At 41.6% G+C, this 26,379-nt stretch overlaps 1 protein-coding gene across 2 annotated transcripts; it reads right to left on the bottom strand.

Moving 5' to 3' along the window:
• Nucleotides 1-874: 874 nt before the first annotated feature.
• On the bottom strand, nt 875-26,379 carry efemp1 (EGF containing fibulin extracellular matrix protein 1). 2 transcript variants are annotated; one of them, XM_074676495.1, is made up of 11 exons: nt 26,159-26,379; nt 25,473-25,566; nt 25,345-25,390; nt 24,974-25,255; nt 9,758-9,880; nt 9,502-9,621; nt 6,423-6,542; nt 6,191-6,310; nt 5,243-5,369; nt 4,965-5,157; nt 875-2,942 (listed from the first exon to the last, which is right to left on the bottom strand). In XM_074676495.1, the coding sequence occupies exons 2-11, from the start codon at nt 25,551-25,553 to the stop codon at nt 2,781-2,783; spliced, it is 1,374 nt and encodes a 457-aa protein (XP_074532596.1). In that variant the 5' UTR covers nt 25,554-25,566; nt 26,159-26,379; the 3' UTR covers nt 875-2,780. The 2 variants fall into 2 exon arrangements, with proteins under 2 accessions (XP_074532596.1, XP_074532595.1); XM_074676494.1 differs by having other exon boundaries at nt 26,149-26,301.

The following is a 26,379-nucleotide window of genomic DNA, read 5'->3' as shown; positions in this document are numbered from 1 at the left end:
AATGACTCTTTTTGCTTCACTGAAATTTTCTTGAGAAGATGACACAGGGTAGCAAAAATTCAACTGAGTGAACTTTCAGGCCCTTTTTTCATTCCTAAGATCTTCATCCAGTGACTTAGGTTTTCATCTTTTCTTAAATTTAACTGTGATTAAAGAAACGTATCACTACATGCAAGAAGATTAAGTTAATGATCCTTACCGTTTCCCTGAGTGGAATATTAATCAAGAACAACAACCTGAAAGTGTTGCCCTTCTTATGAAGTTCAGCACACGGGTGAGTCACAGAGAAGTGGGTGAGCAATGTTTTCTCCCGGGGGTTGAATCATGCACGGACAGCAAAAACACAGAGCTCCAATGGAGATGGGGTTAGGGGAGCAATGACACATAATGTATCATCTTACACGTCCCTACACTGCTCTGACTAAAGCTCTACACAGCAGAATGATTGAGTAACAACTTACCATAAAACCACTCCCAACCAATTTCACATCTAAATAAGCCCTGTGAGTGTGTGTGTGTGTGTGTGTGTGTGTGTGTGAATGTGTGTGTGCACAGGCTTCACATTTGTCCCTCAGCGTACTATATGACTCCATCCCCTCAGGATCTCTTTAAAAAAGATAGATATGATGGCTCCAGCATCGTGTTCACTGCATTTATCATAGTTATACTCCGATGAAATCATCCTCACATTTTCCCAGAAGCGTGGAAAAGCAGCAGAGCATTTAACACCACAGCTGATTTTTCCACTAAACTCTACATGAAGTCAGATTTTTGTTGCAATTGCGCTTCTTATGGTCAGTTTTCTTTCTCTGCTCTTTTATAAACTGAAGAAAACAAAAAAATTAAAAAACAAAACAGCACAAGCTAACCCCGTTTATCCGTCAAATTTTATTCAACATCATAAGTTTAGCTCTTCAGAGTACAATCAATATAAGATACATATGACAAAATATATATTAAATAGAAGAGAAAACATTAAGGCATTTAAATGAAGGAAGTTGACAGTTTAGATAAGATTCGTGTACATTTTTGTGTCTACACCTCTAAGGCACTATGGCATGCTCACTGCTGAAACCACATTAAAGACTCAAAAGGCAGCGACGGATCACTTTCTACACATGAAAGATGTGACAACACGTTGGGGTTTAATGTGGTTTTCAGTGCTGTGCGTCTACAGTGTAAAGTGTTTCAGAAATTCGCCAGAGCAGACACGTGGAGTCATGAAAGGCAAAGCAGGTAGTGAAAGATTTCTCATTCTGCCAAAAGTGTGGTGGCATTGTATTAACACTTTAATAATCCCCTGTGTCGCACACGGACCAGCTACAGAGCAAAGAGCTGTAATTATGTTTATCACGCACGCCAGCCTGGTGCCAGTGTGACTTCCAGACTGGGACCGACATGAGAAAGCCGGGTTAGTCCTCTGGAGAATCAAAGTGGCACCAGCGAGCAGTCGATTGGCAAAGGTGTTGTGAAAGTTATTTCCTTTGCGTGTTCTCCACAAATCTCTTAATGCCTCTGGATGGAGGGATGGCATCAAAGAAACGTATAAACAGCTCGACCACGTCCACGGAGGGCTAGTGAACCAACTCCTTCTCACACTTTCTCTTTGCTCTTTGACTCTCATACATAAACAAAGCCAGACACACACTCACACAAACATCCACACACACAAACACACACATACATAGATTTTTTTATACATGTCTTAACTCCTGTGGGTGAAGTCAACCAGCATCAAGCCTGTTGTCATACAAACTTTAGTATGCTCTCAACTTGCTGGCACGTTCCCTCCCGTTACACTTCTGAACTGTTCTGGACTTCTCTGGAAATTATTACTCATGAGTAAAACTATACAGAAACATGCATGAACAGTGCGGTGCAGCTGTTAAACTCTACTCTATAACATTTATCAACAGAGGCTGTGATTTACAAAGTGAAAAGCTGCTCATATTGAATATTTTTCATGTACATTTATATAAAAAATAAGATTTTCCTACAACAGAGTGCTCCACTGATGCAAACGCAGGTTACTGTAAGCAGTGCTGCTTTAACGTTAGCGTTGAATGTAAGTAAATCTGCATCTAAGAAGAATAACAAATAAGATACATGTCTACTTGGCCTCTTTGTTTTGAGTGCCACCCCTCTGTTTTCCAGTTGTTTTTCATGCAAGAGAGGAAAACAAACAGGCAACGTCCACCTCAGGCACTTAAGAGTCAGAAATGTTTGGACTTTGAGGGATTTTAATTTTATGTTGAGATTTTTGATCTCTTGGATTCGTCTCACCTGATTGCTGATTCTGTCCCATGCATGCAATTTTCTATCTTCAAATCTCTCTTTCTACTTTCTGCAATTCTTTGACAAAGCAAAAATAAAGACTTTCTCTGTCTACATGCTTCATTGGGTATGACTGGTACAAAATGAGTCATTAGAAATCTGCAGTTTTGCTGGTTTGGTTTGCTTTTCTAGGTCACATAGAGGCATCAAGAATAAACAGAGTCTTTTTCCCAACCAGTAAAAAAAACAACACCATGCCACTTAATCACAAGGCTTCCCTGCACCTCAAGAGAAAAAGATGCCCAGTGGTCACATTTCAGTGTGGACTGGTCAGTCAGGAGCAAGCGTACTGAAACGGATGTGCTGCTGCATGAGTCTGTCTTTGCTATATGTTGTGTGTATATTGCATTGCATGAAAATGAACTGTATGTTTTGCTGGCATCTGCTGCGTTACACTGCTGTGTTTGCTGACCCAGAGTTATTTGGGCTGCTGGTTATTGTGGTGCTCAGAAGGCGTACGGCCCGACTATGATGGTGAGCCGCAGCAGCGAGTTGGAACGGTAGTTCATGGTCAGATGTTGAGTGATCATCTCCAGATCCACCACATACTCCCTGGGGCCTGTCAGAGGCTTGGTTAGCACCAGCATGGCGCTCACATTGCTGGAACGCTGCAAGAAAGAAAGGATCACACAATAATTAAGTATGTTTTTTTATGATTTACCACTGAAAGATTTATATTGGTTGTTCTAAGCCATGCAAGAGGGCACAGAGTTCTAACTATGTTTACAAGCTGCTGTTAGCATATATCTGAAAGTGCACTGAGCTGCAGAAAAGTGTTCACTATACAGTCCTACAGATGCAATATGTTGATAAACAGGCTATCAAACAAGCTGGAATAAAGAGGACAACAGTTGTTGGAATAACTTTAAGACATTTACCCTATAACAGCAGATCATGACAGCTTTACAGCCCCTAAGTGTTTAATCTCAGCCAGTAGGCCTTATGCACAAGCTAGCATGACATATATCAGGTTAAAAATCCGGTGGCATGTAAACTTTCGGTTACTGCAGAGCACTGTGCTACCACATGGTAATATTAAATGTTTGACGTCGAATCATCCAAAACTTTGCATTATCGTTGTTGCTGTAAGGTTAATTTTAAAAGTTATGATCATGTTTTGAATTGTGGCCTGATTTTTTTACATGCTAAAGGAGAGTATATACAATCGTACATAGGTGATGACAACTCTCTCAGCTAAACCCCTGTTGTGTGGTGTGGGAGAGATATAACATGTTGAATGCACTGAAAATAAATCTCTTGTGAGGAAGTTTTGTACATTTATTCTGCTGGAAAAGGTTTTATCGATGTATGCTAACTGCTAGCATGTTAACAGAATTGCTCCATGTTGTTTTTGGTAGATTGAGAGCTATATAACGGGTTCAATGGATTAAAAATGGCTCTATTGTGCAAGAGCATTCCACTTGTTTGTGTGTTCAGGGATGAAAGTTGATAATTTGCTGAAAAAAAACGAAGTTTTACCGATGTGTTCTGATGGCTAGCATATCAATGCAATTTCCAGTGTACGTTAGCATGAAGCCAGCGCCAAGTGCTCTATAGCAAATTGGTAGATTAAGAGCTATATAACATGTTGAATAGATTAAAAATGACTCTCTTTTGCAAGACTATCACACTTGTTTGTGTGTTCATTGATGAAAGTTGCTATCTTGCTGGAAAAACCAATGGGCAATATCCAGTCAGTAAAAATGAAGCCTATGCAGAAGTGCTAATAGCCGCTGTTTGCCAGGCATACGCTTGAGGCTGGCTACAGAAAGACCGGAAGTCACGTACACACCCAGCCATAAAAACAGACTTTTACAGCATTAAAAACATATTAACAGCCTGGTTCAAAAAACGGCTTGGGTCAAAAAATGCTACTTTCACTGTCAGCACACTGTATGGTGAGTGATTTTTTTTCTATCTCTGCTGTTTAGAAGTTATTAGGATCATTTGATTTTCCAATCGGAGGCACAGCTTAGGTCACGTGACTGCCGAGCGCCCTGTAGTTGCTCGAAGAAAAACTCACAGGCAGCGTCATAGCAAATGTGGCTTCGTCAGACGGTGATGTTGCAGATGCTAAGTCCATGTTTTATACAGTCTATGGAAAAACGAAGTTTTATCGATGTATGCTACACGCTAGCATATATCTTGTCAGAGAGTTATGTAGCAGTGGGCTTTCAGGGGGATCTCTTGTAGCCCCGTTTTCACCTTATGCTTTAATAAAAGTACAAACATATGAAGTGAGAGGTTTATACACATGATTAAACTTACTTTAAAGTACGATTGACCTGAAGCTCTCAACTTTAAACACAAAAGTAAATCTTCTAGCTCAGGCTAGCTACTGTTAACAAATTACCTTCAAAGCTCCAAACAAATAAAAACACACATCTTTTAAAGCCTTTATACGACTTGCTACATTGTGTTGTACTAGATACCTGGATGATTCTCTGTATATCATTAACGGAAACTTTAGGCAGCTCCAGCAAACACTGTATTTGTTTAATTTCTGCCGTCATAACACCATCTACTGTCACTTTCTACTGCTTCTTTCCGGAAATGCTCATGCCACCACATGCCAATGCAGAAGCCTCCCCTGTGTTTTCATACAACGTATAGTCATAAGTCTCACTTACACGCAGGAAAAACTCTCCCGCCTCATTTCCAGCTTTGATCCTGAAGGTGTTGTGTGTGTTAGCGTAGATGTTGGTGGCTTGAATCTGAAAGATTTCTGCTGGCACTGTCCGCTCTGCCTGAATGCTCATATATTTGTAGACGATTGACGGAGGGAGACCTTGGCACTCAGCTGGAGACCGGCAGATACAGCGGCTGAAAACACACAATCACAACAAGCTTTGTAAAAGTGGCAGATCTGACTGCAGTGGTGTAGAGGCACCGACTGATGTTTACTTACTTCTCAGAGGTTTTGACGTAAGGCGCCTCGCAGGGGTTCCTGGGGTAACAGCGGAAGCCTCCGTAATAGTTCCAGCACATTTCATCATCTTGGCAGGTATGGGTCCCTGTCTCACACTCGTTTATGTCTGGTGATTGGTAGGGAGACAAAACAGAAAGAAAGATACAGACTGAGCAGTCAAAAATAGCAGAATAACAATTCTAGTGTTTCTCACTTCCAAAACACACAAAAACTGCACATGCTTCATGACACAGGGCTGTAAAAACACGGTTAAAAGTTCAGGATATGTACCATTGGGGAGCAGCGTTTTTAGGGTTGTTAATTTATTTCTAACAGCTGTGGAGTCACAGAAACACAAGAGGGAAGCCTGCAGAGTTGTTGTTGAGGGAAGCCCCCGATGCAACCCCATACAGGTCTGACTGCAGCTCTTTTCCTGCTGCACGATGAAAATAACCCCATCAAACATGCCCCAAACCACAGGGCTATTTCTGGCACAGGAACCTGGATTCATCACCAAAAGGTCCCTTCATGGTTCCCCCTGTAAAACCTGCACCTGACCGAGGGGGAGAGGAAAAAATAACAGCTAACTCTTTGAGCAAGCGCCGGAGCTTCAAATAAATCCACTTCAAGAAACCAACATCATGCATATAAATTCACAGAGGTGGCAACACAAAGTTGTAATGTTTATGCTGCTTAACCTCTGCATTTTTCCATGACAGTAACCAGGTTTAGAGCAGCTTTCATTCCTGCTTGAAAGAGGAAAATAAATGGCGATAGCAGGAATGATGGGGTTATCTTCAAAGAGCAGAGGAGGAGGAGGAGGAAGGTTGGAAGAGGAAAGGAACTTCGGTGTGAGTTATAACAGAGGAAGGAAAGATAAACAGCTAAAAACGGTTAAAAGAAAGACTGCTGGAAGGATAACAGAGAGGGAAAGACGGATTTAAGTACCTTGACACAACCTGTTTCCCTGCAGCTGATATCCATCTGGACACTCGCAGGAGTAACTTCCTGGGCTGTTGATGCACTGGTACTGACACATGTAGTTGGAGAAGCTGCACTCATCGATGTCTGCACAGAAAATATGAATACACACAAACATGGGAGGAATGCAGACGTGTTTTCATCTAACACTCTGTGTTTGTGTTTATACGAGTGTTCATGTGTATTTGTGTGTGTCCACCTTGGCAGGAAACTGCATCCTGTGCAAGTTCGTAGCCCTGGTCACACTGGCAGAGGAAGGAGCCAATCAGGTTGTAGCAGTGGTGCTGACATGGACTCTGCACATCACATTCATTCACATCTGGAAAAAAAACAACAATCCACATAAAGATAACATACAATGAAAATAATTATCGGTTAAAGTAATTAAGAAACTTTAGATCCTAACCATTCTTTATCCATCGTTTGTGTTTGAATAATCAGGCTCAGGTTTGTGTTTAAATAACTTACTTTGTCTGATCACTGAGCTTCCTGGTGTTGGTTGATTTCTAAGAATGTTTTGGAAATAAACTGTTCCCTCTCACAGAACAATATTCTCAAAAACATCCTTTGGCGTCAGCTGCAGATCCACTGTGTGGGGTCAGATTGCACGGTTGCATAATCTCATAATGGCTCCAAACTTCCAGGCAACAGAAAACACCATTTGTTTTCTTAAAGCTGTGGCTGACCTTAAAATGCATCTGAGAGACGTTGTGGAAGAGTGACGCACGTAAGACTTTGGCAGCTAAAACTAAGCTAATATTCACCAATACCAAAAAGATAACTTCTTTCTCTTATCATATTTTTTCTTATTGTTAAATTCAGTAACACACGGTACGTTATTTCACCCAGAAGATGGCGCTCAAAGATCCAGGAGGGTGCATGCTAGATACATATTGTGGTAGGTAAGTCAAGTAGCGTCAATCATGGTTAAATTACTAAATAAACCCTCTGGAGGGCTGTTGTTTACAGAACACTTTGCAAGGGAGAGACAATGTTTCATTATCTTTGCTTACGCCACACAGAATCATGACAGGGTGAGACAGGTCCTCTAAGTGACTATACAAACAAACAAGATAACACTAAGCATTGATATAGATGTGATTTTACTGATATAAAACCACAAATATTAAAGTAATATTAAACATTTCTTCCATCAATCATCAAAAAATAAGCCATTCAGACCAAAACATATTCTGTAACTGTCAGAAAACATTTTTATTTTTTCTGTGAAGATCAGCTTTTTGAATTTGTGTATATGTGGTTTCTTAAGCTTTTGCAGCAAGCCTCGTGTGGTCACTTGGGGAACTGCGATTACCGTAATATACCAAATGTTGGCAAACCAAATGGTTTGACCAATCAGAATCAATGGCTATGTTTACATGCAATCATACAACCTTTCTTATTCAGGATATTAGCGATTATCCAGTTGCCCATGGCCATTTGAACACCAATAACCCTTTTCAAAAACCAGAATATGCTTTTGTTCGTTTTTTTAAAACCCGAAAATCATGTTTATGCCTATCAGGAAATCCCCACGAAAGTAACATTAATTTGTGTTCCAGGCATGTTCTGTTGGCAAGGAATCGTGGTCTCATGAGTGTCTATTTCCTGCCGTGCTGCTGCTGATGTTGCTATGGATAAAAGTCAAAGAAGCTGAAATGGCTTGCTTTGCGTCATGGCCGGGTGACAAGAAAGAAAACAAGGTATGAATTCAAGATGATGGACAAGTGAAAGTGTGTGGCATGGGTCTCAGGGAACTAGTCACGGATCTATACTTTACAACTACAAACATGACCCCTACTGAGCACCGTTATTGTATGGGTTAGCTAGCAGCATGGTGGGAAAAGATGTTGCAGTAACAGCACGTTGAGGAATTTGTCAAAAGACATAAAATTTTCTTTTAGAGAGTAAGATTCAACCAGTTTCCCTTTTGGCAAACCCCAAAACAAACAGTGAGTTTAGGCTGAATTGTAGTTCCCACACCAGTGTGATGCACAGAAATGAGCAGCGCAGAATCACCATGAGAGGACTCACGGTTTCTCTACTTTTTAACACTCCGTTGGCATCCATTGGCATCTGCTAGCATCTGTTAGTGTCAGTTCCCAAACTGCAGGGGGCAGTGTATCACAAACGCACATCTGTCACTGTACCAAACTAGAGTAAAAGAAAGTTTGTATTTATTTACACCCCATTCACAACATTTTATCACCAATTCCTCTTCTCCGCCAAATGTGACTGCACGAATTGTTCATGACAGGGTTATCAAAGTGATCTATGTAAAACAAATCAGATAGATTCCTTCTTTTTGTGTTTTGGACACTAGGAGCTCCTGCTCTGCAGTTAGAAAAATTTAGGATGTGGGCAACGTGGACATTTTCCGCTTAAGAAGGATTGCACGAGGGAACAAGGCTGCTAAAACACAGTCTCAGAGAGTGTGGACCTCGCAGATAAGGACAGACCTATTATTGGCCGGGCCGATTATCAGGGCCAATATTTGGCATTTTAAGGCATATCGGCATCTGCCTTTTTGTTAATCCGACAGCCGATAAGAAACAAACTTAAAACTACATTGTTGCAGCTCTAGATCAGCAGCTTTGCTGTCTGCAGTCACTTCTCAGTCCCCAGCACTGTCCCACGCACAGTACATCTGATTGGTTACAAGCAGAGCCATGGCTGGGGTAACAGCCAATCAGCAGTGCAGTTAGTACAGTTATTGCAGTCTCATTGAAATTTTGGAAAACCTTTTTTACTGTAGAAAACTTTAGCTATTTATTTATTTAAGTTTTCATTTAACTTTACATGCTGCTAAGCCTGGGAGCTGCTTAATAAACTCATGCTTAAAGGTATTTGAATGAAGTTAAGTATCGGAGTTTGTGCTGTTCAAAAATTTGACACCAATATTTGCACTTTGACTGCAAATTAATATCCGCTTAAAATATCGGTTATCGGCCTCCTTGACTACAAATACTCTGTACTGGTATCAGCCTGGAAAAATCCATATCAGTCTTTCTCTACTCGCAGATGCATCAAGGACAAACCAAGCTTTATACTCCAAGTGTTAGAGTAATTGCACTTGCTTATGCTCTTTTGTCTACTTTTAGAAAGTTATTTACTTGCGCTTCTCTTACACAGAGCTCTGCAAACACAGATTAACGGATTGCAGTATAAACAATGGTTCTTACTTGCATTCATTTCAGATAAAGCAGAAATCTGTATGAATACAAGAAGTTAAAGGCAAGGCCCATTTAAAAATTTGATATGGCTTTTCAGTGACTTACCCACACAGCTGTGATTGTTGCTCGCCAACTTGTGACCTAGGTTGCACTCACAGTAGTACGAGCCCTGTGTGTTCACGCATCTGTGCATGCAGTAGTGGGTCAGGGCGCACTCATCTCTGTCTGCAGAAAACACATAAACACATACAGAGGAGGTTTGGATCCAGGTTTTAAAGGATGATTCAGCAACTTTTCCACAGCTTGGCGCCAGCTTGGTTTATACGACAGAGTGAGATGAGAGCGTGTGTGTTTTGCTCACCGATGCAGTGATCTCCGTTCCTCTGGTAGCCTGGTTGACACTGGCAGATGTAAGCGCCTCTGGTGTTGTAGCATGTCTGATCGGGGCCACATGTGTGTCTACCTGTCGCACATTCATCTATGTCTGCAACAAACACACACACACACAAAATCACACACTGAAGGGAAGCCGCACTGCCTCCTGTGTGCAGGCGCATATGGCAGACAAAAGCAGAGCAACATGTCTGAACTGTATGCACTCTGTGATCTGTGATGTGTGAAGCGTTTTCCACAGACAGTAGAAATGTGTGATCACTGACACCATCACATCACACACGTGGGGCATAAACACACATGTTCACACTGAGAGCTGGCGATTAAATAAAAGGGGCTTTTATTCAGCAGCTCCGGGTGCAGGGGGAAAACACAGATCCTATCTTCTACAAACAAGACAGCTTCTTGAAAGGGGAAGTTTGTGTGTGTGTGTGTGAGTGTGTGTGTGTGTAAGGGAGGAGAAAAAAGCTCAACTGATAAGTTATGTGCTTTCTACCATAACGCCTCGGTCTCCTCCTCAGCAGACATCCATCAAGCGAAACCACACAGATCCAGACACATGCGTTCTTTATCTCCCGTCCCATCATTAATAAGTTATATAACATGATATCTGGTAGGTTGGTGGAGCTTAAAAACACAAAGGCAAGGCCTGGAAGAGGCTGTGTTGCAAAACATTTTTACCTCTGTTGAATTTATATGCTGTAAACAAATGGATATATCTTAGAAACTTAAAGGTTTTAAAATCAAGGCCTGGATGCTCTAACAATCCCATAATAATCACCACGAGGAACCTGGTGTTGTCTTGAATCATATTAAAACAATTTGGGGTTTTCTCTTTCCATGAACTTCTATCTTCCTCCCTTTCTCCCACTCATACACTCTCTGAAAGTCTGCCCATGTTGTACACTCTCATCCCTGTGGGCCCACCAGCAGTCCTCTTGGGTGGTCTGACACAGCCCATCATGTGCAGACAGCCAGTGGGCATCAGTTTAAAAGCATGACAGACAGTTATCCCCAGTACCACACACACATGCAGAAAATGAGGTGGGGGAGCAATAACTGGAGTGTGATTTGACACACATGTAGCCAAACTTCAGACAGACTGAAGAACTTTTAGTTGTGCTGCTCGACACTCTGACGTTTTTCATGAATGTAAAGATGTTCCAGTGACGTGATTGATCATGTTTGATGACCTTCTGCTTGGCCCATGTTATTAGTCTGGTTGCATGTCAAGACATTAGGTTGCTTTCCTTACTAATCTGCTGCAAATACTTGACTCTGATTGGTTAAAAGCAACAGAAAATGGTGACTGATTCTGTATACCATGGGTATTGATAAGGCTTTATTGATATAAATGCCAATATCGATTCTGCTTATCGATCTGCTTCTTTATCAATTCTCTTATCTACTCTTCTTATGAATTTTTTTCTGTACAAAAATGGTTTTACAGGTTTTCTATGTCAGAAACATTTTATTGAGTTTATAAATAAATAAATAAATATGTCATGACCAAAGACTGTATATAGAGTGGACAGTGTGGCTCCACCATTTATCATTGTACGGTTTTGAAGCCAAAATTCCCCCGTCACAGGCGCAGCCATTGGTAGCAGTTTGCAGCCAGAGTCTGCGCAGTAGAGGCGATGAGGTATTCTGGGAGAATCTGAGTGGAGCTGGGTGACATAAATAATATATTTTTTTTTCTTTCAAGAGTCTAATCACTTCTTGACTCTACCGCCTGACATATTTTACAATCTCCCCCAAAAAAATACACGAGAACGGCAGCTGTCAATCATCATTAAACGTTACGTAAAGCCTTGTTTTTAACCTCTTAAAACTAATGAAAACGAATCTTTTCAGTAAAAAAAGAGGACTTGAATACAAGACAGCCAAATGATATCTTCAAATCACCACAACAATCAGATGTGAGAAACATTTGTATGAGGAGTATTAATTTTTTAAAGTTTGACCAAAGCCCATCTGGAATGACTGGAAAGCTGGATTTTTTTAACCTATACTGCAGCCAGCCACCAGGGGGAGCAGTTTTTGTGGAGACCTCACTTCGAGCTGAGCAAGCCTATGACCAGATACCACTTTTTTGCTCTTGGTGCTGTTGGGGATGTTTCAACATGTTGGTGAGGTTGCCACCCTTGCATGATATAACAGTGCTGCACAAATTTCACTTTGCATTGTTAGCATCCTTTGTGGTGAGGTCAAACTTTCATTGCTTTGATCTCTCCCCCATTGTCTCATAAAAACTGCTGCAGACTGACGAGCGTGATGTGTGGCACGTCTCGTGATATGGACTTGCGGTCCAGTAGCTGCGGTGTAACATAAAAAATCTACAATGGAAGATAAGCATGAAGGCTAATGATATCAACTAGGGCTGCACGATTATCGCAATCGCAATCGCAATCGCAATGTCAGCACATGCAATTCAGATTTTTCTCCATGATAACCAAGCAAATTTGTAGACTCATCATGACACAACCTTTTTTATTAAATCGCAAGCACAATCGCAATCGCAATATTTTCCACCTAATCGCAAATCGCACCTTTTCCCCAAATCGTGCAGCTCTAATATCAACGGATCGAAACCATTTCTTATTGATGCTTAAGAGAAACCGGTTATTAATACCCATCCCTAGCATAACATGAATTATGTCAAAGACAATCAAATCAAACAAATAGCATCCAGTCACTTCATGGAAATGAGTCCCAGCACATCCACTTCTGCTTGTTAACACCTGAGTAAAATCTTTGGTTTCTATTAGCATGTGAGCTAGGTAGGCTAAGTAAGAAAGGCAACAGTGTCAAAGTTGTGACATTTGACTCATTCATGTTTAAAAGTGTCATCTGCAAAGAAGGAGGTCTTCACAGTAGGATTTGACCCCCCAACTGCTCTGTGAGACTCTAATTTACATCACTTCCTCTTCCAGCAGCTGGTGAGAAAGTGGCTTTACTGACTGCAGAACAAAAAGGGACACAGAAGGTGAGTTGTCCTCTAAAGAAAGAGAAGAGGTCTTGAATGTGCCCATCTCTGAGGCCGACAGTGATAAGACGGATTCTCCTTGTGGACAAAAGCCGAGCTCTTATCTTAATGTGCTCATGAGAGACAACAGGTGCAAACTGCACACTGAGAGGAATGCACAGGCGAGGTTTGTTACTCGCTGGCCCGTTAAGTAGAGGACAGAGATAAAAGCAGTGTTGATCTGAGAAATCTACACTCTGATGTGGTTTGAAAGGCAGCTGGGAAAGTGCACCGGCAACCGGCACCAAGAGAAACTGAGGGCTTTGAATGCAGCACAGTCATCATTTGGGACTCTGGCCCACCTGCAACAACCTGAGGGCTTCATAGCACGGCTGTTAAAGCACCTGCACATTACTGCAGGAGTTTAACATGTATCACCCAAAGTCAATCCCATGGTGTATAAAAACTAACTTAAAGAGATGATTGAATCATCAGTATTAGTATAAGACTCAAAAATAAATGTTCCTTTGACTCTGAAAACTAAATACAATGCAAACAAAAATCTTGATAAATATCAACAAACAGACCTGAGGAAGCATTAGTGAGAAGCCAGGATCGGTCCCTGTGAAAAACAACCACGCCTTCTTACTGGATGTGTTTGATGAATCACTGAGTCTGGAAATGCCCTGCCCTCTGGCAACAGATTTTGACAACACAAGTCTGAGATTTCTGTGTTCCTGATGCTGCAAAGGTGCCAAGACTGGGATTCCAAAGAAACTTTACTATTTTGCTGATGAGAAATGGATCAATTTTCTTTTGGCATGTCACATCAAAAGGTAGCTGGTTCAAGTCCTGACATGGAGCAAGACTGGGAATTGGGCTAATAGCTGGAGAGGTGTTATCATACTTTCCTCAGCACTGTCGAGGTGCCCTCAAGCAAGGTACAATACCCCTGAACTGCTCAATATTGTAGCTTTGGACAAAAGCGTCTGCTAAGTATAATTGTAAAAAGGCTAATTGTAGCAATGCTAATTTTCCAGTCTGAGCAAGTTTCACAAAACAAACTTTGAAAACTGAAGTTTTGTGTGTTAGCATGCTAGCATTTGATTTTGCTGATTTTGCTGTTTTTTAGTAATGTAGGACACTGAGACATGACTGGAAAAAAAAGGACAGATGAACAGAAGAAAGCTAAACAGGAGAGTTACAGAGCACAAGCTAAAGGCTAACAAACGGGTTAGCTAGGCTGTTTGTGCTAATGTTTACTCCAACCCACAGTCAGCAGTTATTCTGCAGTGGTTTGTTCAAATTTGAGAGTCTATCAATAAAATGAAGAGTGAAGTTATGAGTGAGTTAACAAACTTTGCTTGTTGTGATGTTATAAAACCATTCATAAATACATAGACCTTGTTGCTTTGTGTTTGGTAAAAAGTTGTTTTGAACAAAGAAAAGTGGTGTTAAAAAGAAGATCTGATCTCCAATCATTTTGCTTCAAAACATCAATCAAAACGAATGCATGCCTTAGTGAGAGTCATGTACCCACAACAGTGGATGCAAGTGCTCATGGGAAATAGAGTCTTAAACTCTGAAAAACACTAGCTTTTCAAGATAGTCCTCACAGCCTGATGAAAAGTTGTAAAAAAGGAAAGTCAAGGTAAGAGATATTATAATTAAGCAACAATTAGCTGGTCAGATGGTTTCTTAATGGGTTCTGATGATCAACTTGCAATCAATTTGCATTTAACATGTTGAAGAGTTTGGGAGCAAGTATGAGCAAATGTGAAACATTGGTTTGATTTTTTTAAGGGCTAATCTCAGGTTATAATCCAAACAAGAGCTGGTCAACACAAGGCTACAAGATTTCTCCATCAATCACCAACAGTTTCGGGCAATTGTTGCCAACAAGAGTCAGGTAAGGTGCATTTTACCAGGGGTGGGAGAAAAAAAATGAAAAATGATATATCAGGAATTTTTTGTTTGATAGTGTCAAATCAATTTTTGTTCCACAGATTCATATTTCAGTCTTAGTCCCATAAACTGGATTGGAAAAAAGTTACCACTTTTCTCCAGCAGAGGGTGAAATGTTTCTCTCTGGCTCACGTGATGTACATTTTATGGGAAAATATGGCTCCTGGTTTAGTTTGTTGACATTATCATTAGGAGTGCACCGATCCTGGTATAGGGTATCGGCACTGATCCACCCCCTCAAAGTTGGATCGGGTATCGGTGGGAAAGGATTGGTCCAAACTTGACACTAAGGCTAAACTATGGTTTAATCTAGACAGGATGTACAATTAGATTGTCATTTCTGTAAATTCTAAAACTTTGTTAAAACCAAACTGCTGTTAAACATTTAAACACTTACAGTTTAAATAAATATCAACCTTTGTAATTCTGTACTCATTTTTGTCTTTTACCCAAAACATTACCAATCTTATCCCACAGTGGAGCATGCAGGTTTTATATTGAAGACTTGTATCAGATCAGGATCGGTATCGGTCGATACCCAAAACCCAGTTATCTGTATCTGTATCAGGACCAGAAAAGTTGGATCAATGCATATTTAATTATCAACATCATCATTTAACTTTTTCCCACAGTCTGGTGTCAAAAAAGCAAACTAAAAATCACAAGAATCGTAAATATTGAAGAGTCGCAATTTTAACGTATCAGCACCCCAAAAATCGTAATAGAATCATATCGTGAGAATAGCAAATTGTTTCTACCCTACACTTTCCCTTGGAGAAAATTATTTGCTGTTAGTTAGATACAGTCATGCTGCTTTTGGTAATACAGAACTGTTTTATGGTAACCTGGAGGACGTAAAAAAACACCAAACAAAGTGTCGCTGTCGCCAGGCAGACTTCAGCAGCTGGCTGACGCTCCAGCTCTCAGCTCTGAAATGAGCTGCCGCAGAAACAAAGTGCTGCACATGGCTAACTGTTAACCAAGTGATCTGTGGGCGGAAAAGTCAGAGTCATCCTCACTCCCTACAAGAAAGCTTGGAGAGCGCTAAATAAAAGCATGTGTGCTGTATGCCATCCAAAGGTCCATTCACGGGAATATCTTGCGGTAACTGCTACTTTGTCACTGAACCTTTAAGACGCTGCCAACACAAAGTTCCACAAGAGTTTGTAAGTGTGTATGTGTGTGTAAGTGTGTGAGTGTGTGTGTGCAAGGGTGGGGTGGGAGGGCATCCCACACTGGCTCAATCTTCGGTCCCATAAAGTTCCACAGCTCACAACATGCAGCAGAGTCCGTATAGTTTACAGGGGAAAACAGATTTTACGTGACAAGCCATCAAATGTGATGATGTGTTGCGTGTGGGGAGAAGTGACTCTGGTCTCTGAAGTCGTATTTTTTTTCCTGAAAATTTATTCAACACAGCTTTAATGCTTCTTGTGAGAGCGAGGCTGCAGTAACATGACAGGGGGAGATAAGGCTGTCCAGCAGAAGAGTGGAAGATGTGGAAGGAAAGAATGAGGAGAGAGGGTGGAGGGTCCGTTTTTTTTTAAACAAAAAAGGGCTTTTTAAGATTTGAAGTTAGATTTACGGCCGTGTGTGCTTATGTGATGTCAGAGTTAAAAACTCCTTGCTTTTTAGGGAGATTAATTCTAAATGCCTTGTGGGAGTTGGGGGAGTTGGGGGAATGGCGGCAGCTCAAAGAATGTGTGTGTGCTGGTGTGTGTTTCTGAGGAGTGGGTGTGTGTGCATCAGAGGTCCTGTTTGAGGTACTGGAGCATTCAACGGCCTTTCTGATTTCACACAAAGCAGCAACATGAAGAAATGTGCACGTTTGATGAGTGCACTCGTCCAAAACAGGGACTAAAATCTGTTTGGCCCAAATTCAGGACAATGTGTTATTTGCCCCAGATTTATACTGACATGATAGGGCTTGTTGTAATTATCACTTCAGAGCATTTAGTCTTGTTTTCACTGAACCGCTGCAATGGAAAGCAGGAGCCGTTCCAGAGAACAGTTGGAGCCATCCTGCTGTTGGACAGCGTCTCTGTTTCCCTCTGATTATTGGATAATTCAATCTTTGGGAAAGCAGGGGGCAAGAAGTGCGATGTTAATAGCCCATAAAATTTCACAACGTCAAATTTATTCCCATGTCATACACCAGCCCCCGAGCGTTTGCTTTTGCTCAAGCACCTTAATTTCACCCCTTATGGCAAATCGCACTGAAATGTGTGCAACGTCTGTATATTTTTCCTGCTTTTCAGTGTGTAAAGCATCTTGAACACAACCCCAGAACGAACAGCAGTGGAGATGTTTTCTTTTCAAACCAAAGCCAGAGTTAAAATAGACAAGAAATCAAACAAATCATCCCTCCTTTAACTTATCTTCTACCTGTTTTAGAGTATGAACCACTTCCATGATCTTTCTTTCCGTACCACTCCCAAGATTCCCCTCTCATTGTTCAAACAGAACAGGAGTTTCAGTCGTGCTGACACTTACTGATTTGTGAGTTTGTTCCACACTCTTCTAAAGGTCGGGCAGAGTCCTGACATTCTTGAAAATCCGTCCAGTGTGCCAGCTACATTCCCCACTGATAGTAATCCTTCCTGTTACTCTGAAAACGTCTAAAAAGATTGAAGTCCTGTTATAAGAAGATCAATCTCTCTGCTCATATGAAATGTCAGCAGTCACACTGTAGCCATTCATTTGTTGCATGAGAGGAAGGAAACCTGTGCACACAAACACTGCAAATGTGGTCAAAACAACAACAAAAAGAACAGAAACTGTGAGGAACAAAGACCATACGATCACATGTCAACCAGCTGAGAGCAACAGTGATTTATAGCAGCCCTGTGTCCCTTTCCATCATGAGGTAAACGGAAAGAGCAACACATGTAAGAACATCAGAGGAGGAAGCAGCTGGACGCTGGACAGGCACCGACCTCTTCGAGAATAATAACAGCAACATTAAACAGTAACACCGAGGACGCACGACAAAGCTGCTTCCCCCTCTTCGCTCTCCTGTTGTGGATGTGACGGCAGCATGAGGCCAGCAGCAAAACACAACAACACCAACACAATCGCACTGAAGGATGGCTTGATTAGATTTCCACTCTGAAAATATTAGAGCTTTAAGTCCTCACCTGAACTTTAGTTAAAGATAATGTGGTGTTGACTTTGTTTTCAGATGTTGTTTGGCAGGGAAAGACTGATGTCGAACACGTCCAGTTAAAGAGTGTTGAAGAATTTTTTTTTATCAGCAGCTGAAGAGTTTCAACATCAACAGGTTTTCTGGCTCAGGATGCAGAATGGAAAGAGATCTTTGAAGCCAAAATATGTTAGCAATGTTAATTCATAAGTGCTGCCTATAAAACAGGACCAATACATGATGTATGAGGCAGATTATGGAAAGACTAACAAAGAAAAAAAATCTGTTTAAGGTAAATATTTTATTTTACAAAAAAACTGAGATACCGGACAGTTAATTGTTGAGCAAAAATGTGGCACACTTAGTCAAAAGTGAGAAATGTCACGATCTGACAAATTTGACCTTTCTGTGGTCAAATTTCTGATTTCTTGTGAATTCAGATTTGCAGATACTGATGAGAAGCTGATCTTGGAGATTTTAAAGCTGCCATTTGATGATGAGTAAATAAAGTCTTCAAAAACCAGCACAGAGTCTAAACTGTGTCCACTTTTGGCCGTGCAAATCTCGCGAATGATTAAAACGAACTATAGACTATAAAGGCATCAAAAGGATTAAAGCTCCAGTAAGGAACTTTTTGTATGTGGTCATATCAGTGCCAACTAGGACCGGGTATGGATCCAGAATTTACAATACCTGTACCGATACTGATACCGGTTCCTGAATGATATTTTTTTTTTCCAAAAACACTTTATAATATCAACTTTAACAGAAAGAAATTTACATTACACATTACAGTACAAATCTTAAGTCTTATTTTTCAGCTTTTGTATTTTTTCACTACGAGCAGTTTTCTACAGTGGGATAAAAAAATTCTCCTGTTTTTAGTGAAATTACTATCTCATAAAAACAGGACTTTATTTATTTCAGAATTCCCTGTTTTTACGAAATACTATCTTGTAAAAACAGGATTCCCATAATGCTCCCCTGCATGACTCATTGCTCCATGTTTTGCTAATGCTAATCGGAGGTGTTGGGTCAATTCAGGTAAGGTCGGCTTTTAATGAGTTTTAGTTAACAGTTACATTTTTCTTCATCGAGATGACGATTAAAGATTTTCAGGAATTCATTTACTTTTCAGATTCCTGTTTTTCCAAAATAAATTAATAATCCTGTTTATGAGAAAGCATGTCATAAAAACAGGGGGACTTTATAAAATTTTTGGGCAAATGCACCATAGTTTTCTTAAAAAACCAAAAATAATAAAAATCTTCCAGTTCAAAAGAACAGTAACAAACTAGTGACAGATCAGTATATACTGAGTACGCTGTAAATGTGTTAATAACTAGAAATTTGCTTTTTTCTGCTGATATCTCTTATTTTGTTTCTTTAATGTCAAAATAACAATCATACTTCTTTATCTGGGCTTGGGACCAGCAAAAATGACCAAAAGAGAGAAGCATAAGCTTGATTCATTTGCCTTTCAATATCTTCTGCAGCTGCAGCTTGCCAATCAGCGGAGAGTGACATGCTTTCACGCCATTCTCCAAGTCCAGAAAAGTCACTGGGTTTGTTGCTAAGTTGCTTTTTTTGAAAAAGAAAAAAAAGAGATGCTAACGATTGGTAAAATCTTGACAAATTAAGAATCAAACTTATGCATGCCAGAAACTTTTTGTACTTGAATGCCAAAGTTGCTTTTTTTCCCACAAAAAATATGCAAAATATTTCCAATTCTACCAGCTGTACTTCAGACACATCAACAACTCAAAGGTTAAAAGTTGCAGCAGTGGTTGTAGCAGCAGGTGCAGTGAGATGGACGGCAGAATCACAGGGCACGAGGACAATCACAAATTAAGTGATGCGGGACGGTGCAAATCATCAGTGTGAGAGCAGGTGGAAGACAAGAGCTTAGCTGGTAATAGGAGGGTTCAACCTGCACAAAGGCCTCAGGTGTCTTTTTCTTTGAGTAACCCGAAACAAAGAGGGTCAGTTTTCATCAAGCAAAGGCTTAGGCTTTGATCCCACTTCTTCCTGTGAAGCAACAAAATCTCTGCAGAATGTTTTAATTTCAGATCTTTTATATCCGACTCCAATCACCTCAGTGTTCAAGTGTTCCTCCTCTGTGCAACAACATCTACCAAATCTGTGTAGCTTATCTGTGGGAGAAACAAACACTAACAAGATAAGATCTGAAGGAATTTCCGGAAAACTGTAATTGCTCCCTGTGTATCCTCAGATCGTTACATTGTCCGCGGATCAGAGGAGACTTGGTGCTGGGGCTTGTTTCTTCAAGTGGAAATGTCAGGATGAAATCACAATACAGGAAGCTCTAAAGTACAAACTGAAAAGGTCAAAATCCTCCAGTTGTTCTTGTTCTGTTCTCTGCATTCCTGCTCCTCGCAGATCGATCCGATGCTTATCTGTCAAGGTGGTGAGTAATTCCAACCATCACAAAAGACGGGAGCAAACGGAAAAAAACAACCAACGCTGACATTCCTGAGATATTCCTCCCAAGTGCATTGCATCTGCGTGGAAAAATGTTATTGCATGCACTCGGCCTTGTTCGGAAAAGTACACAAGTTCTCTGTCACACAGAGGCTTAACGGCCTTAATAGAACATACTTTAGGAAAGATTTCCAGCCACTGCAGGTGAAGACGTCCAGACGTAGCTGAAATTAGTCAGGCATGTAGGTGGTAATGTGGCCAACATGACCTCAGGAAACCAGACAGGTAAACAGGAGTGGCATGTCTTTTCATGCCCTATACTGCGACGAAATGAGCTCTAATTTTAAGATGAAAATTAAATAGGGCGCAGTATGTAATACGAACATTTGTGGGAAGAATAACAGAATCTGCATCATGTAAAACATGACACTACAACCACCACAGTCCCCCCAAAGTCAGGTCACATGATGGTGTACTTTTCAGCTTTGAATAAAGAAAATCAAACACCTTCTTTCTTACTCAACTTTGGCAGTACTTCCAAATAAGACATTTACTCAACCAAGCTGTTTCGGACCCTCAGGTGACTTCCTCAAAACCTGATACTCTTAAGGGGATACTTTTTTGTTTTTGGTAAGGGTAATCAGTAAGTGATTTTGTGACCGTGAATGGAGCGCCATTCTGCAAAATCCTGAATAGGGTTTATTAGACCCCTGCAAAGCTACATAAGGAGGGGTTAAAAGACGACCCAGCGTGCTGGAGATGTGGTGAGACCCCCAGGGACACTAGTTGACGTGTTGTGGTTTTGCCCCAAAGCTCAGTAATGGTGGTCAGCATGAGAACATTAAGTTGGTCGTAGTACAGGACATCTCATTTATACATAGCCTATATATACTTGGGGACTCTACACCTTTTCACCAGATGGGGTGAATCCATGCAGCCATCATGCTGGGCCGAAAACTCCTAATCAGAGAATGGAAGTCAGAGGATCTCCCTCCATCCAGCTTTCGGTTTTGCTAGTACTGGGTTAGAGCCCCTTTGCCTAAGAACTGCCTTAATCCTTCGTGGCATAGATTCAACAAGGTCCTGGAAACATCCCTCAGAGAGTTTGGTCCATGTTGACATGATAGCTTCACACAGTTGCTGAAGATTTGTCGGCTGAACATCCATGATGAGAATCTCCCGTTCCACCACATCCCAAAGGTGCTCTATTGGATTGAGATCTGGGGACTGTGGAGGACATTTGAGTACAGGGAACTCATTGTCATGTTGAAGAAAGCAGTCTGAGATGATTCCAGCTTTGTGACATGGAGCGTTATCCTGCTGGAAGTAGCCATCAGAAGATGGGTACACTGTGCTCATAAAGGGATGGACATGGTCAGCAACAATACTCAGGTAGGCTGTGGACTTTAATCCATGCTCAGTTGGTACCAAGGGGCCCAAAGTGAGCCAAGAAAATATCCCCCACACCATACCACCTCCTATGTGTTCATGTTGTTGAGGCCAAATTCTGACCCTACCATCCGAATGTGGAGCAGAAATCCAGACTCATCAGACCAGGCAACATTTTTCCAATCTTCTATTGTCCAGTTTTGGTGTTGCTGGGTGAATTGTAGCCTCAGTTTCCTGTTCTTAGCTGACAGGAGGGTCACCTGGTGTGGTCTTCTGCTGCTGTAGCTCATCTGCCTCAAGGTTGGACGTGTTGTGTGTTCAGAGATGCTCTTCTGCAGACCTCGGTTGTAACCAGTGGTTATTTGAGTTACTGTTGCCTTTCTATCAGCTCCAACCAGTCTGTCCATTCTCCTCTGACCTCTGGCATCAACAAGGCATTTTGGCCCACAGAACTGCCGCTCACTGGATATTTTCTCTTTTTGGGACCATTCTCTGTAAACCCTAGAGATGGTTGTTGGTTAAAATCCCAGTAGATCAGAAGTTTCTGAAATACTCAGACCAACAACCACGCCACGTTCAAAGTCCCTTAAATCACCTTTCTTCCTCATTCTGATGCTCGGTTTGAACTGCAGCAGATCGTCTTGACCATGTCTACATGCCTAAATGCATTGAGTTGCTGCCATGTGATTGGCTGATTAGAAATTTGCGTTGGATAGCGGGCTTGTTACAGCTTTAGGTGGACAACTTAACAATCCCATACTATCTAATTTGAAATATTCTTGTAATAGCTGCAGAAATGTATTAGTTTTATTTCTTTGTATTTTTATTTACATATAATCATTGTAATTGTACCCTCATCCTGGGATCGTGTTTGTTTTTGTGTTTTTGTCTTTGTCTTGCATTGCCAATGTGACAATGTGAAAACAATAATGTTAGAAATAAAAATATATTTTTTTTACAAATTTCAAGATTAATTTGATGACTTTTTAGGTGGACAACACTCATTTCACAGCGGACATGACCTCAGCTCTGCAGGATTTAAGAGTTTGTATGCACACACAGGACTACAACAAGCCACTTGTACAGTAAAGTAGGCATCTCCAGGCGTTAAACACAGCAAAGTGCGTGTGTATGTGTGAGTGTGTGTATGTTTGGAGGGGAGGGGGAGGTCATGGAAATGTGAAGCATCATTAAGCTGTCACACATACAGTAAAGGTTCATGGTTTTCTCTGTGTGGTCGAGCTGAAGCAGGGCGCCAACATCCCGCTATGTGTCAGCACAGCAACACACTCAGGCTGGGGTTCAAACTCAGAGCCAAATAGATTTATTCTGCAAAAACTCATCAATGAATGGGAACGGATATTAATTTGCAAGCTTAAAAAGAAACAGCGTGAAGAGTTGAATGTAATTTTTTTGTGGTTAGTTTTGCTGTAAATCAGCAGAAATAATGGTAACAGAAGCAATTTTGCGTTTTTGTTTCACAATTTAAGTCGTACTTTGGAAAATTGGCTTCATTTTTTTCCAGAACATTTAGCTGATCCCTCTTTTATTCACCACATACTCAGCAGTAAGTCACCAAAAACAACTCAGCAGCAGTAGAGCCCATGACGTTGGTACAACCTGGCTTGGTCAGTGCTGCTGCACTTCTGTGGTTATTTAGTCAGTGTCAGCCTTCAGCCTCCCCTTTGCCCTACCTGACTCTGCACTCCAGGTTTCCTCCACAGTGTGGTGAGTTAGCAGGGAAGGAGCCTGATGTAAGCGCTATTTGATACACTGAGGTTTCCCCCCCTCAATGAAAGCTAATGGGAATTCCTTCGCTAGCAAGATATGTAGCTTTTGCAAAACAGCCACTGTGTGGAACAAAAAAGAACAATTGGCTCATTGTAGCGAGTTAAAGGTAATGACAGAGAAACCAGAGAGTGATGTAAACAAAGATTATATCACTCTCCCAGCAGAGACATACACCCACATAACGGCACGAGACGCCTTCCAGTTAAAACTCAGATCATTTCAAAGCATTAACGCTGTCAGCAACAGCCTATCTTTGTTTAGCCCATGCACTGCCAGTGAATGAATAAGTGTTACACTCCTGCCAGCCCGCTTATGTGGTTACTTTAGCTGATATGCTGCCATGTTTTACACTCTAATAAAACCTAATTGGTTCCAATTCAGAGAAACACATAAAGCGCCTCACATGGATGCTTGCCCCAGGTGTAAAATCAAATTTGTTACTTTCACTGGGTTTCTACGACCGCAGGCCTCACCACACAGCCACTCACCACATGTCAGCCTATTGACAGGAGAAGTTTCAAACCACCCAACACACACACACACACATTGTAACAATATGCACTCTAACTTACATTACATTCACATGGGGCTTTTATGCTCTGATATTCTCTTTCTCAGGTGCAGCTGCGAACATCTGGCACAAAGCAGCAACTGAGGGCACCTGTGTGTGTGCATGTGTGTGTGTGAGAGAAAGAGGCAACGCATAAATCTTTAAACCCCTCCCCATTTGTAAAGATCAAAGAGTCTTGCTCAAACACAGGATCACACCCACACAATCTTGCGCAGCTACCAATATCACGAGCCAGTCAAGGCCCAGAGAACATCTCCTGGAGGTGTAAAGGCACACAGCTTGCCACAGTGTGATAAAACTCTTTTCCTTTGCCCCTAAAGCAGATCACTCCAACACCAAAAACAAGAGGAGTGTCTTGTATTTCAGGAAGAAGCTGAACTCTGGCCAAAAAAATCACGCTGGGAGCGACCGAAGGACCAAAGTTCAAGGAACATGACATCACGCTGAAAAAAAGCGAGGACCTTACAACATTTCTGGCAGCTCTTCGTGGTGTAGCTGTGGATGATGTCTGAGGGATGGATGAACAGTTCACCTTTGTTGCTCCACTCACCAAAGGGCTTCAGCAACTAATTATGAAATACCCTCACAGCTCTACTCGAGACAAAATTAGACTTTGTTTTTCAAGCAGCAGCGCCACATTCAGCCAAGTGCAAGAAAAGGATATGACTGATATCCAGGCTATAAAAATTCTCCCATAATATTGATGTTTAACTCTGAAAGTACAGTGCAGAAACAGTCAAGTTTTCTGATACCAGTAATATTGTTAGTGTTGGCTTCATAAGCCGCCTTATGCTGCGGTGTGAGGTACAGAAAATAAAGCAGCCGATGCTCCTCTCAAACACCAGAAGTGTAAGAAGTTAATCAGGGATTCAGGAGAAGATGTTGAGGAAGTATCTGCCAGTTTGGCTGAGCTTACCTCTGCAAAGATTCTGGTCATCTGCAGTGAATCCGGTTGCACAGCGGATGGTCCTGCTGCTCTGAGAGACCCTCTGGTCACCTGAAAACACCCGTGGGAGCTGAGGCTGGACTGGTAAGGCAGGAAGGACAGGAGGGACAGGGGGGCCGGTGTCCGTCTGATCACCTTCTTTGCTGATGTAGATGACAGCACTCTTAGGGAGGCAGAGGTATCCCCCAAAGTGGTTGATACACTGCATGCCTCCTTTGCAGGCGTCATCCAACAAGGCACACTCGTCGATATCTGACAGAGAAAATAACAAAGAGATAAAGATCTGACATGCAGATGACATTCAAACTGATGAAACAGGAACATTTCAGGCAATTTCTCACCTCTACATTGCTCTCTGACTCTGTCATACTCGTACCCTTCAGTGCACTGTGAAGGACAGATGACACATCACTTTTTCTCCTCCTCACATGTTAAAACTGCAAAATTAAGAGTTAATCTTTACACTTACCGAGTAGGACACAGGCTCCTCAGCCTCCTGAGACAGGACGTGCGTGAAAACAGCACAAAGGCAAACGCAGATCCCCAGCATGTCGACCAAACGTCTGTAACGAGATGCACAGTGGAGCCGAATGGACAGGAGTGTGCAAGATCATTTTTCACCTGACAATCCCACATGTTTAATACCCGTTATTACATCATTGATGGCATTGCTTAACGAGTCCCAACATCTCCCGCTGCTGGCGTGGTGTTTATGTTGGCAGCACTCCAGTTAAATCTGCGACTTCAACTGAGTGAAGTGTTTTTTCTGCTGTTTTTGCTCCAAAAGGATTAGTGCGTAATACGCGTAAAGGTGCGTGCGTAAACATGCCCTTGTGTGTCACGAAAAATGAAAAGGTCGATCAGCCGTACATGAGTCGTGCTGATTCAAAAAAGACCTTCACAGGGTGTCCGTGTAACACAATACTTGTGCTGTTTTAATCTGCATTGTTTAAGATACGGACACTTGTTACCGGAAATCCCCCAAAACACGCGAATCATCTGAAACAAGTGCTGATACGCATTTAGTATTCGCTTGTTTTAACATGTGCTCAACTTCAGCAGTTTGATGTTGTTTTCATTTTCTATCTGATCCGAGTGCTGCTGTGTTGCCTTTTCATCTTTTGGCGTCTGTGATGGCGACGTACCTGTGATTACCTGCAGGTCTCCAACTCTTCTGGCGTGCCGACGAAAATAAGTCCTCGGCTGTGACTTTTGGTTGCAGATCCGAGCGTGTGCGCGTGGCAAACTGCTCTCGTGGAGGATGTCAGATGTTGGTCGGAGCGCGAGGAGCTCTGGTGATGAACATGCGGCGTGTACAGTATGACATGCTGGGGGCGGTGTACCGGGCAGGTTGAGCTCCGGGTTTGTCTCTCACC

The sequence above is a fragment of the Halichoeres trimaculatus genome, unplaced genomic scaffold (genome assembly GCF_033239565.1).
Source record: "Halichoeres trimaculatus isolate MK-OKI-2021-1 unplaced genomic scaffold, fHalTri1.1 fHalTri1_scaffold_8, whole genome shotgun sequence".
Taxonomy (NCBI): domain Eukaryota; kingdom Metazoa; phylum Chordata; class Actinopteri; order Labriformes; family Labridae; genus Halichoeres; species Halichoeres trimaculatus.
This window is presented reverse-complemented; position numbering and strand designations above follow the sequence as displayed.

Excerpts from the sequence above, each read along its gene's own strand:
- efemp1 (XM_074676495.1), bottom strand. The coding sequence starts at position 25,553 with ATGCTGGGGATCTGCGTTTGCCTTTGTGCTGTTTTCACGCACGTCCTG. Across the intron at positions 6,311-6,422 it reads GGATGCAGTTTCCTGCCAAG|ACATCGATGAGTGCAGCTTC; the intron begins GTGGACACACAC and ends TTTTCTGTGCAG. Across the intron at positions 2,943-4,964 it reads CGGGAGAGTTTTTCCTGCGT|CGTTCCAGCAATGTGAGCGC; the intron begins GTAAGTGAGACT and ends TCTTTCTTGCAG.